This window comes from Pundamilia nyererei, unplaced genomic scaffold (genome assembly GCF_000239375.1).
Source record: "Pundamilia nyererei isolate P.nyererei 1_Seehausen unplaced genomic scaffold, PunNye1.0 scaffold00049, whole genome shotgun sequence".
Classification (NCBI taxonomy): domain Eukaryota; kingdom Metazoa; phylum Chordata; class Actinopteri; order Cichliformes; family Cichlidae; genus Pundamilia; species Pundamilia nyererei.
In genome coordinates this window covers 1,457,237-1,470,881 of record NW_005187450.1, presented here as the reverse complement: position 1 = coordinate 1,470,881, position 13,645 = coordinate 1,457,237, and the positions used below count along the sequence as shown (strand labels likewise).

Below are 13,645 nucleotides of genomic sequence, written 5' to 3'. Positions count from 1 at the left end.
TCCCGATGAATCACATGTACGCAAGCCATCTCACAATTTGTCAAAAAGGTTAACTTTTAAACGGTTCCATTTGTTGTGTCCTGACCTCTTCATCTCTCCTCCTCTTTCATGCTCTCCTACACACCCCCAACGACATCCACACACGCGCGCACACCCTCCACCCTCCGTCATACACCCACCACCCTCTACGTCAGTGGCAAACACGAAGGGGGTAGAGGCGTATAAAAGAGTGAGGGGCTTTAGAGGTAGAGCTGAAGAAACATCAAATCTTCTGAGCAGCTGCCACCATCTGCACTCCACTTTTTTCTCTCCCACCGTTCTTCTCTGGATCTCCGGCTAGTCTGAGCTGCTCAGACTCTCCTGCTCAGACACACACACACAGACACACACAGCCACACTGTCTTTGTGAGCCTCCTGCTCCTGTGACTGTAGCTCTGGTCGGTCACCTGCACTCCTGTCACAGCATGCAGCTCCTGGTGGTGTTAGCAGCTCTCATGGGGGTTGTGTTCAGCGTTAGAGCAGCTGCCGTGCTTCCTGTGGAGGATAGGAGCCCCATCCATGTGAACAGGGTGAGGAGATTGTTCGTATTGCTCATATTAGTTTGATGGTATTTTTTTTATGACTTTGAGGTGTAATTATTAATAAATGTATCCAGTTACTACATGGGAAATAGTTTGAATGATTCGAATTTTGAAAACAAAAATGTAACTTACAATAAAACAAAATCTGTGGTTATGTAAATAAATAGTAAGATATTTAAAAATGGCTTTTTAAAAATTGAATTAAAACTGCTTTTAACTGACATGATTAATATTGTCAGTATATATAATTTAAAATGGGAAAAGTATTAATGATCTGTGAGCATCACAGACAAGTGTTTTAAAGTCATACTTCCTCCGTGATAATATTATCTCTACTTTCTGATTCCTGGTTAGGAGCTGAGCAAAGAACGCAAGGAGCTGATCCTAAAGCTGGTGTCTGGCTTGTTGGATGGAGCTCTGGACACGAACATGCTGCCGGGAGAAGCGACACCTGTGGAGCTTGAGGAGCCGCTGGAGTCTCGTCTGGAGGAGAGAGCTGTGTATAACAGGCTATCGCTTCCCCAGCGTGACCGCAAAGCTCCCTGTAAAAACTTCTTCTGGAAAACTTTCACCTCCTGCTAACAGTGCCCAAAAAAACCCCCACTCGGCTCCGCCTGCCTCCGGTACTCCTTCTGTTCCAGCTCTACATAAACTGTGGTAGACCTCAGCTGTACATATCATCTACACCTGTCACACATGCAACATCGATGGACTTCACTGAGACAGTGTGTCTGTTTGAATATTAATTATTTATGTATCTATTTATGTATACAATGTATGTAACAGTTTCTTTCAGGGTCAACAATAAAGCATGGATATAATATTTAAAATGGTGATAACAGTTAATTACTTTTTGTTTTTTGAAGGTCAAATTTTCCTTCTCCTGCTTCTGTAAAACAAATGCAAAGGCAGATTTCTTAGAAGTGTTGTAGCTGTGTTTTTCTTTGCGACTAAAATAATCGAAATATTTCACGGCTTTCCTGTGTGCGAATTTTTTTCTTTCTAAGAAACATTAAGGCGCAGCTGTGCCCTGTGGATACGGAACTTCTTTTTCAAAAGCACATCAAACATTATTTTCTTTTAAGTCTTTCTACTTTACCGGCATACACACAATAATAACCAGGGGCAGCAATACTGCTACAAAGACCGGATTTTCTATAACTATGAAGCATTAAAAAAGGAATAAACTGCCCCCTTTTATTTTTAAATTAATAGCCTTTTACTCATATATAAATAAAACTATACCGTAAGTGAATTAAGTCAAAGTAGCTTGAGTATTAGTCCTTATTAATTCCTCACCACAGGTTGAGGGAGACGCTTCAGTGACTTATCACAGATCGTTAAACATGTCAGCATAATAGGAAAGTATATAAATCAGAAGCTCCTCTGTTTCAGAATATTATGAGCAAAGTGGGGGGAAAAGGAGAACGGCTGTCAAAGCACATCAACAAAAAACAATAAATGAAGGAAATAAATGAAAAGAGTGTAAAGTCAATATAAGCAAGAAAAATCATGTTGCACTGATGACAGTCTGACCTCAGCGTTTAATAGAAAAAGCCCAGAAAAGGCTTTGGTTGCATGTTAAGATAATGAAGCGAGACCTCCATCAACCTGCTAATACTCTCTCTGATTCTGACTCCCAGTCAGCTGCACGCCTGCCCAGTTCTCAATCAGTCCTGCTACAACTGCTCCACACCCTCCAGCCCTTCAGGCACGCTCAACCACCGTAAAATGAGTTTTTCTTAACCACTTATTTAGGGAAAAAGTGAAGTTGGTGCTGGCCGCAATCAAATATCGACTTCCAACTCGGGCCCACGGCCCCTATTAGCGAACTGATGGATTTCCTGTGATAAATGACATGCAGGTGAAATGTCCTGCTGTTCGTGCCTGTTCAAGCGAACCGTTTATTTTCACACGTGAATAAATGAACAATCATAAAAACGGAGCAACAAAAACAAACAGTTTAAGAGAGCACTGCTGAATAATGCAACAATCACAGGAGAACCTTTTGATGATTATTATGTTCCGTTCAAGGGTTTTAAAATTAACTGCCCTGGCTTTTCCTTTAAGTTTTGCCAACTTGTTAAACTCTGATGCTGATCACATCGAGCTGCGTGTTACATAAATGATAAAACTGTAAGCATGAGGAATACTTTAGTTGCTGTGGTTCTGTATTCAAATTTGAGACTTGGCTGGTAGAAAATGGCACATTAGCAGCACAAAGTACATATGAAGGATCAAAACAACATTTACCCAACTAACCCACGGAGAATGGGCCGTTTGAACTTCTCTGCCAGCAGTAATTATTGCTCAATGCTTAGCAGAGTTTTACACTCACTAACATAAATGAGAGACTTAAATGAAAAACGGCAATTCCTAAATTTCATTACTCCACAGTCCACAGAAATCCTGAACACTCAGAGGAAAGGCAAAGCTCCGGTGCTGTCTCAACTGGGTTAGTGTCTCCTCGTCATCCTGCACAGAAAGAATAGCACCAAATGACTCATAATCATACTTGTTTTACTGCTGCGAAGTTAACATTCACACTTCTGATGAAACATTAAAGGCCATTGTGAGGATATATTTTCCTCCATTTATTGCATGCGTTTAAGACTACGTGAGAGGAAAGACTCGTCGGTCTATCCTAGGTTTTAACTGAACAAGACAATATAAAATCCGCTGAAAAGGACCACGTGACGGTGAGTTATCGCTCCGTGAATTTCAAAGCTGTATAATTACACGGTTCTTACAACCGCTGGGAACTCTGCTCCGTCGCTCCTTTTAACGATGCTGAATAGGCAAAGGCTCCTGGGAGCTGTCTTGATTACAGGTCATCACCTGGCATCTTGCATTCTTGTATTTGAAAAAGGAAAGGGAAAAAATATATGCAGGTTTACAGTCTGTAAGAAAACTAGACTCTGTTTTTCAATAGAATAGAATCGGTTTGAAGAATGAAGGAAAAATGTCAAACATAAAAACATTTCTGCTCCTTCAAATATATCAGATGCCAATCATTATCTGGGGTTGGGTTTATGGACACAGTACAATTTGATGTCAGTAAAGGCGCTGTCCGCTCCTGACTTTATGCCCGTGGGCTCAAATGAGCATGCAGAGGAGCAACTTCAAAGCTGATGCCTGCAAGTAACACATTTTATTGGCTTTCCTTTTGATCTGAAGAGGGAGTGAAAGGAGTGCTCGGGCCAAACTGTGTAATTCAAATTTAAATGTGACTCCATGTGCCACTCTTTAAAAATAACAAAGCTTTAGGTATTGTTGGTGCACCTCACAGGAGCATCAAAGTGAACCCACTATCGACACATACAGAGTCCTTGTTGACCTTATGTGATATTATAATATATATATATAGAGAGAGATAAATATACACAGCTCCAAATACATATTAACAATAAGCTATGAAAACAACTGGGGCATTTAGTGAAGAAACACATTTTCCACTTCATTGCTTCATTAAAGACAAAATCCTAATTTGAATGTTTGTGTTGAGCTTCATTGTGAAAGGTTGTAGAATCACCCCCATCAAAATAATCATTCGGCTTTTGGCAGATTTCAGCACCTTGTTTGGGATTTATGGTCTACACATTTACTACATGGTTTCACCATCGCTCTTTCCTGCAGCTGCGAGAGACAGCTCCTGTGCTTTCAGCCCATTAATCTGTGTTTTTGGACTAAAGATTTGCTCATTCAAATCACTTCAGCTGAAATTCATGTAGTCACTGATAATCCAATGGTTATTCAGGTTTTCTGAAGTTTTTCTTTGGTTATTGGCTGCGTTTTTCAGGAGAATAAGCTGAAGTGTGCCAAATTACCCACGAACTGGACTGGAAATCTACGGCAACAGGTCTTATTGGGTGATCAATCCAAATTTAACGTTTCTGTATTAAGTTGCTATATTTGTTTGGATGTGGTATATGTTGATATATTTACATCTCTTGAATGATTATTCACATTTTGAAGCACTTTGTAACTGTGTTCTTTAAAAAGGGCTACACATACACAGTTTTTCCAAAGGGTGAAGTGCTCCACTGTTCTGCTGCAAAGCGGACTGGTGGTTGAAACAACTCCCATCAGTTTTGTGGGAATTTTGTTTTTCTCCTGAAGCAGTTCTTGAACTGAACACATTAAAGGCTATGAGGTCATCCACAAAGCTGACCAAATGCCAGGGTTTTCTGAGAGTGTGCTAGAAACTGTGCTGCTACAACTTCCATACACATCCCACACATTCACAGGGAAGAAGACACATCTGAATCCATGGATATAGTTTTCTCAAGATTATAAACTCTGTGAAATGATTCTATTTATTGTCACCACTGAATCCACTGTGGTCCAAAAACATTCAGAAACCCTCGAGAAATATGATTATTTTATTTTAATCTGTTCCTGTATGTGATGTGTGTGGACTATTATTACAGGAGTGCTGATCCAACTTTTAAATAAATGTCTGGAACTAACATGAACTAACATGTCCCTTTTAAATATTCCCAGGAAGTCACCCTGAGATGTAGCCTTATTACAACCATTTGCAGCACAAATACGAGGCAGGAAACTGAAACTGTTATTTTTTTCCTGGTTAAATAAAGGTAAATAAATAAATATGTTCCAGTAATGTTGGAGTCCAGGCTCTGGGGAGGCCAATCCATAATGCATTCCATTGCTTGTTTATATGATCACGGACATGATCATATGCATGCAGCACTGACATGCTGAAGTTGTTGCTAATCAGAAGCTTTCCAGATGGTACTGCATGGCGGCTCAAAACACGATGGTGTTCGTAATTCCATCACTTCTAACAAGATCCCCAACACCACTGACAACGCAGCTAATAGCTCGTTGGGAATCACCTTGTTGATGTGAAATTGCGATCTTATGTAAAATTGTGTTATTTTTGGTGTTTTTATGGATTCAACTAAAAGAATTGGAACAAATGGTGTGTTTTTGTTACAGGTTGCAACTAACATAGTGCCCAAAGATACCATTTAAATTAGGTTATTTGCTAAATTGTCTTAGACGTAACACTGGTTCCTGTTTGGTTAGGTCCTTTTTTATGCTTTGATGATTCGTAGGTCAAAGTGTTCATTTGTTAAGTGGCAACTGAGAAAACATTTCCCTGAAAGTGATCAGCTGGAAGAAAAAAATGAATGAAAATGCATCCAGTGTCCAAAAAACAACTGTGAAACACCTCCAGAAAGCCTGAAAAACTATGATAAAAAAAAAATTGCAGTATTCTATAAATGTACTAATTTATCTATTTTATTTCACAAACAGATTAGCTTACCTTTATCTACCAGCTCATCTTGTAAACTTTGTTGGCCAAGCTGAAGCTATGTGATCACCCTGTTTGTTTCTGTTTTTCACAGATGTGTCAGAACCGATTTGAATCCTGCTCTTGTGGAAATTTAGAAACGGTTAACGTCAAAGACCTACCTAACAGGGCCTCCCATCAGTCAGAAGACAGGCCAAATTAACACCCAGCACTTGGCTGAATGCTTCTGAGAAAAGGTGTGAACAGGCGAGCTTGTGTGGCAGTTTCCCTGCTGAAAGGAAGTCTGGGTCCTCTCCTGTGCACAACAAATGCTGACCACAATACCTCGTGATTTTAAGAAAGCTGAAGGAAAATCATTTGAAAAGATTTTGGAATGAGCAGGCCAAATTAAATAGAGAATAAAACAATATAACTACTATTTTCATGGGTACATGTTTTGCTTTAAATACGAGGATGGAAGCTCTTTGCAGTCCATAGACGAGCACTTGTACTTTATCAACCCAGCAGCTCTGGACTCAATGCCTGTAGCAGGATTATTCATCCCTGTCAGCCAGACTCAATTTGTTTAGTTGTGACAGTTTAGATTTAGGTTGTGAACAGTGAAGCAGTGAACAAAGGCAGTATGGTTGAGTAGCTGAGGCTTTCTGAAGTCAAATAAATATATAAAGAAATTGTTGTTCCAGGGACATGACATGCCCAGGAATAATGGACCTGTCTCTCTGTGTATGCAGCAGGTTTGCTTCTGTTGAGAGATCATTAGTGCTTTTTCTTTTTTTCTTTTTTTTTCAAGGGGGCTGTTCTCATTTCAAAGGAAAGTTCTGTGATTTCCTGTCTTCATCTTAGTGACCAGTCGCTGCTTCCTTTTTTTTAAAAAGTGCAGATTTCTAAGAGGTAAAAAATCAACTGACGACCAGATCTTTCAAATGAACTGCACTTTTTAAATGCGTCATTAAAACTTCCATCATCAGGAATATGGAGTCTTTGACTGCTGAATGACACCCAAAAAGCATTTTGCCACACACAATCAAGCATCTCTAGTGTATTTCTACCAAAGAGTTCCCCTGTTTAGGAGCACCAATGGGAATGAAGAGATTGTTTTCCCCAGCAGGGCTTAATGATGCCTGATGGCGTATTCAGCTGCCCGGTGCCAGCACTAAAAGCTGATCATTATAGGGCCCTCTGCTCTTTCAGTGCTAAAGCCATGGCTCAGAAAATGAGCTGTCACTAGCTTAAAGAAGGGATGCGGCACGCTGGTGGTCACTATAGTGACCCTGTTTATTCTGGATGCCACTACACTGGGCAGCTGGGCAGGTCTGTGGCATGAAAGTAAAACACACTCTCAAAGCTTTTAGTTGACACTGATATTTAGATGCAGTAAATTCAAACCCTTTTACAAGGTAGAATGAAAAGTGTGGAGTGGTGTTATTACAGGATTTGATACGTGATTCGCAACATTAACTAGGCTGGTTTAGTGTGTTGCAGTGCTAGTTTAAAACTAACCACTCCAGCCATGGGTCCATTCACCCGAACAGGTTACAGAAAACTCAAAACAGAGTTTAATATGTTGCCAATCCTGTGTGATGTCAAATATCAAAAAGGTAGCTTTTCTTTATTTTGGTATCTGTTTATTTAACGAATATACGAGCACCACATCTGGAAACTGAGCATTTTCCCCTCTGAAAATCTTGTGCAGCATTTTCAAACACCAGCCACGCACACTAGCTCATGGTAGACATAATGCTGCATATGTGTGTGCCATATCATATGCACTTTAGGACATCCTTCAATTTTATGGACTTCTAATTTTAGCTAAGAGGGCTATAACCACTGTGATGGCAAATTAGCCTAAAATTGCTCAGCAGGTCTTTTTGCTGATTTTGCAGGTGATGGTAATTTTACACTTGCTAGACCTGCAAATCTAATACGGTTACTTTCTGTCTATATTGGATCAGAACACTAAGCTGTTTGTGTGATGTTAAACTTGAATTATTTTACAGGGTAGGTGGTCTTACAGTTGCTTCGGATAGTTTTTAGACTACTTTGCTTTATTTTATTATACATGTCATTTTAATGAAAATAACTTCCCGTCACTTTGGGGTTTTTTTTTTTCAAACCCCAAAATGAATCATTTACAAAAGTGTTTAGACTCTTTTACTGTAGCACTGCAAATGGAGGAGATGTATCCTGTCTGCGTCAATACTCCTTAGGAGACGAGTCTAGATGTGGCTTTTATTGCAGCCCACCTTTAGCAAGCAGGTATAATTGGAAAGAGTTTCAAATGGCTCACTGTGTAAATGAGATTTCACAGTTTACACCCATGTAAAGCTATAAACTAAGTCGTGATGTCCAGAGAATTCACTATGTCCTCATAGATGGGAGAACCTGCTTAAAGGGCAACCATCTCAGGGGCACAGTTTCTGTACCAAACAGCTCGACAGAAGACGCCAAGTTACATTTTTGAAAAAGGCATTTAAAGACTCAGGGAAAACATGAGGGAGAAGCTGGAGAAGACTTTGTGATCTGATGATTCAGAAGCTTAATTGTTTGGGCTGAACTTCAACCACTATAGCTAAAAGCACCACCCATAACTTATCACATGGCTAATACATGCAAACGACGTAGTAACATCATACTACGGTAGTTCTCAGGTGCTTTTTAGAATAAATCTTCCCTGAGAACTTCCTTCAGTGGCTTAATGTTTGCATTTATGCCACCACAGGTGAGAAGAAACAAAGTACAACTACTTCATTATTGTACTTAGTAGAATTTTCAGGTATCTGTACTTTACTTGAGTATTTATTTTTCTGACAACTCTTTACTTTTACTCCCTATATTACATTTCTTTACGTTTTAAAAACTGGCTCTGACTTTTGGTTTAACAGATTTCACTCACAGATGGAGAAAGATCAGAAAGACAGGACGGGAGAAGAAGAAGAGGGGTTGTATTTAAAGGTGATAACTTTTTAGTGGTGTTTAATAAACTGGAAATTTGAAGCTTACATGTAAGTCCTCATGTGTTTAACCTCCCACGACCCTTCTCTTCTGCCTGCTCCTGCGACTCCGTCAGTTCCTGGGGCTCGGACCTAGCTGTCCCCTGTACCCATTCCAATTCCCTGGGTAAGGGTGGGTAGGGCCCAGCCAGTCCCTGCTCCTGTTCCTGCTCCCAGAGCGGATCAGACTAAGCTTCTCCCTGCACCTGTACCAGTTCCTCAGGTGGAGATAACTGTTGTCCACCCCTGGCCTGCCAGAGGTCTCTGCCCTGCCTGGCCCTGCTCCGTCTGGTCTAGCATATGAGGGTCCTGCTCCACCAGAATTCGAGCCAGAGAAACCAGCACTCATAGACTCAAGGACCAGTTGATGGCTTGTCAACACTGACGTCAGCCTCAGAGAGGCCTCCTTCTCTCAGTGTGACAGTGTCCCCTTGTCCCTATGCTTTGGTTCCCCTCTTGTGTCTTTCCCAGTTTAGGTTTTCATTAGTTCCCGTTTATGCTTTGGACTTTTGTCTTTGTTTTGTACCTGTTCCATCAGCTCAATGAAAGTTTTTCTTCCTCTTAAAACCTCTGTCTGCCTCCGTGTCTGCATTTGGGTCCTCATCACAAATACTATGACTGTAAACCTCAGAGCAGCAGGAGCCCAGATTAGCTGATCACGACCTGCCCTCAAAGACAATCTCCTGGAGCTCTCAATAAAAGTTATTGTGCTGTTGTGATTCTTTTCCCCACACTGAGCTGCTACAACCGATTTTAGGGTTCCATCACCAGCTGAACACACTTTAACCCCTGGCTGTACTAATTTTCTGTTTAAAGACAAAGTCGCGCTTTCCAGTGTATTTAAGAGAAAATAGAGCTTTTTTAAATGTTCCTTTCATTTTGTCTGCTCATGTTCTACATAACTGATTCGAGCGTTGAGTACATTTCAGAGCCTGTAATTTTTTTTATTTTCACTTGAGCTAAGAAGTTGAATCAGTACTTCAACTTTTACTGGACTATTTTAACACTAGTATTTGTACTTCTGCTAAATGTACTTTTTCCACCTCTGGACATCCAACTAAATGTCTTAATAAGATGTAATAACCGGGAACAAGATGGAGTATATGGTGATCATAGCTGTATATTTTGTTGTGAGGATAACAGAAAAGTCATTAAGTCCACTGACTGCGGCTAGATCAAAGGGGGAGGAGAGGCTTGTAATTCAATATGTAGTGCTCTCCACCTGCTGCTGTATTACTGACCCAGCCCGTATGTTCGCCTCCGTCGGCACATATCTTCACACCAGCAGCAGATGTGGTCTTCCTTTCCTCTAATCTCATTTTAGTTTCTTAATTTTTACTCTGCATTGCAGAGCTAACTTTTGCTTACTCTGCAAAACATAACATGGATTCATTTTTAGCATGTATGAGCAGATCAAACAATGTGTCTGAGACTACCTGCACTGTAGTAGGAGCTATCCATCCATTTCCTTCTGCTTACCCAATACAAAGATTTAGGGGGCTGGAGGCTACGGCAACTATTATGAGCAGTGATAGGCAGGGTACAGCCTATCGCAGTGCTCTGATCCACATAGAGAAAGACGATCATTTACGTTCACCTAACTAGCCGTCATGTAGCAACGGAAACAGAAGTTCAAATCTACAAACATGCATTCAGTTTGTATTTGTCAGTTTTATTTATTTTTAAACTATAAAACTCAATTTATCAAGTGAGGGCCTCCAGCTCACACTGGAACGGTTCACAGCTGAGTGTGAAGCGGTGGGAATGAGAATCAGGACCTCCAAATATGAGGCCATGGTCCTCAGCCGGAAAAGGGTGGAGTTCCCGCTCCGAGTGTGGGACGAGTTCCTGCCCCAAGTGGAGGAGTTTAAGTATCTTGGGGTCTTAGTTATGAGTGATGGTAGAGGGGAGCAGGAGATCGACAGACAGATTGGTGCTGCGGCTGCAGTGATGCGGACGCTGTACCAGAGAGATGAGTGTAAAAACGAAGCTCTCAATTTACCGGTCGATCTACGCCCCTACCCTCACCTATGGCCACGAGCTGTGGACAGTGACCAAAAGAACGAGATACAAGTGGCAGAAATGGGCTTCCTCCGAAGGGTGGCTGGCCTCTCCCTTAGACATAGGGTGAGAAGTTCAGCCACCTGGGATGGGCTCAGAGTAGCCGCTGCTCCTCCACATCGAAAGGAGCCAGCTGAGGTGGTTCGGGCATCTGACAAGGATGCCTCCTGGGCACCTCCTGGGTAAGGCATGTCCCCCTGGGAGGAGACCCAGGATTATATCTCACGGCTGGCCTGGGAACACCTTGGTGTTCCCCCAGACAAGCTGGAGGAGGAGGTGGCTGGGAAGAGGGAGGTCTGGGCTTCTGTGCTTAGGCTGCTGCCTCCGAGACCCGGCCCCAGATAAGCAGAAGAAGATGGATGGATGGATGGTATTCATCAAAAAAGATAAATGGGCCAAATATTCAGGAGCCAGCTACACATTATGTGATTCGGGTGTTCACTTTTAGCAAACTTTTTGCCCCAATTTTAAACTGTTGAATTTTTCTTAAGTTAAGCAGCACAGCAGTGGTTAAGTCTGAGCTGTGAAGCGGATGAATTGCGATGTGGAGGTGGAGTCGTAATTGAGTGACATTGCAAACTTGTAAGGATTAATTGTTTTGTGCTTCATTGACCAACTGAATGATTCTTTACACTCACAACTAATTTAATCATTTTATACGCTCGTCATTTTATGTTCTTTTTCCTACATGTAATATATATTGCTGTCTATGTGCAACAAGGTCGCAAATAACAAAATTTCCAATCCTTCAGGTTCAAGACCATTTTCCACTCAGGTTGTGGTGGATAGTAATAAATTGCATGATGAAGAATGTAAAACAAAGATGCTTCCAGAAAGAAAAACATACTCTTGAGTAATATACCCAGTAATATACACAATGGATTAGTCTCTCGCTATACCTTATAACAGCTGAGTGCCATTGTATCACCATTAGAATGGGCATGATCTGTCATATTGAAATAGTGGGAGTTTCCATCACAGTTCATTAGTTTGCCTTTTATCCTGAGTGTCATGACCAGGAGCCAATCACGTTGATAGTGTCATTAAGACTAGGACTTCAGGGAGGGAAGAAAGATGATGAGATGATATCAGCTGCCCTGTTTAAGCACAGCATTGTGTACAATATAGGTCTCTAATCACAATAACAACATAGCCGTGATTAGCTACTAGAAGCATCCTTGTTTGGCTCAGTGTTTGCACCTGTAATAGATGCGTTGCCACAGCAGCAGATGAGGTTCTCAAGTAATACTGATATTTTCTCCCAGGGTGTAGTGCCGCTTTTGACTATTTTCAGGACAATTGGGCCCTTGTGGGATGGCAATACACCTGATTGCAGTTGCTCTAACAACATGAAATTCCTCTATGTGTCAAACAGACTGGTTATGATGCAAAGAAAGAAAAAAAAAAAAAAGGGGGCGACGCAAGAGCCTAAATGTCACCACAGCATTAAGGGAGACAGTGATAGCTTTTGGTTATTGATGGCTGGTGAAGTTGTCGCTGCTGCTGCAAAAGAGTCATGCCGTTACTCTTATTGGAAATCTATGTTTGATGCTTCGGTTGATAATAATTTTTCCCAAGCTTAACAGAGCTGAAAATGTTTAATCAATTACACAAGAAATAACCCCCAAATCATGTATCTGTTAAAGTAATGTGAGCCGTAGCTTGTCAGCACTATTATATCACACAGTATATATTTTGAATATGCTTATGACGACTCTATTTATTTTACTGCACATCGCTTAGAGGCTTAATAAAAACAAAAGTGTTATGAGTTTCCTGATTTCTTAAAGTTATATTTGGAAGGTAATTTTTTTTTTTTCTTTTAAGTTAAAATTCAGTAGTTTAATTCAGTCGATCTATAAGGTGAAAAAAAAGTCTTTTTGTAACATAACGAAGGGCAAACCGGTGGCAGTGAGGAACCATAATTAAGGAAAGGATTCAGTGGCACCTGCATGCCATTTCTCATCATTGCTTTCGCGCACCAATGTCACTGACTGCTCTCCTGCCTTGTGGCAGTCCACTGAATTGCTAAAGCTGGAGCCTGTTTGAATTAGCAAGGAAATGACCATATTTGTTATCTGTTGGAAAGAGCCACACCGGGCTAAATTGAAAGAGTAATGGGCCTGACGTCAGGAATGAAATCCTGCACAAAAGGCTCAGCATCAATTCATCAGGAGACATTCTTGGTGATTAGCATCTCGGGATGCAAGAAACCAAGATGAACAATAAATTACACACTGAAGATGTGGGCTTAGCGTTTGAGACACTTAGCAGTAAATCCAGCGAGGCACACACACATCTCTTATTTACATTTTAAGGATCTTTGAAAATATGTGCTTTCTGTGTTTATATTTATATTCTGAGATGGTGCACATATTGTCCAGACACAACTTTTTTATACTTTTTAAATGAAAAACCTTTAAAATATGCACTGTTAACTAATATATGAACCATATCAATAATGAGTAAAATCTTAGAGCCATAATCATCAACAGTGTCATGCAAGTTTGTTCCCTAAATCTTCCTAGATGTGTTCATCAACCAGGATGAAACTTACTGTATAAAGTTATTAGGGTAGCAGGATTATCAACATCTAGATAGCTTTTGGGAATTATTTGTAAAACATAACTTGGATAATTAAATCATTCTAAACAGTTTAAAACATACCATTTGTGGTGCCTGTCTGCACTCTATATGGACAACTTCACCTTTCTGCACTCCTGGCTGAAAAA

The 13,645-nt window shown here is 40.7% G+C and overlaps 1 protein-coding gene across 1 annotated transcript; it reads left to right on the top strand.

Annotated features, from left to right (window-relative positions):
- Positions 1 to 244: 244 nt before the first annotated feature.
- Positions 245 to 1,550, top strand: sst6.1 (somatostatin family member 6.1). The gene is made up of 2 exons (XM_005732933.1): positions 245 to 569; positions 936 to 1,550. Exons 1-2 carry the CDS (start codon positions 465 to 467, stop codon positions 1,161 to 1,163), a joined length of 333 nt encoding a protein of 110 aa, XP_005732990.1. The 5' UTR covers positions 245 to 464; the 3' UTR covers positions 1,164 to 1,550.
- Positions 1,551 to 13,645: the final 12,095 nt, after the last annotated feature.

Bases quoted from the DNA above. Each gene is read 5' to 3' on its own strand.
- sst6.1 (XM_005732933.1), top strand. From the start codon at position 465: ATGCAGCTCCTGGTGGTGTTAGCAGCTCTCATGGGGGTTGTGTTCAGC. The intron at 570-935 runs GTGAGGAGATTG...ATTCCTGGTTAG, and splicing joins GCCCCATCCATGTGAACAGG to GAGCTGAGCAAAGAACGCAA.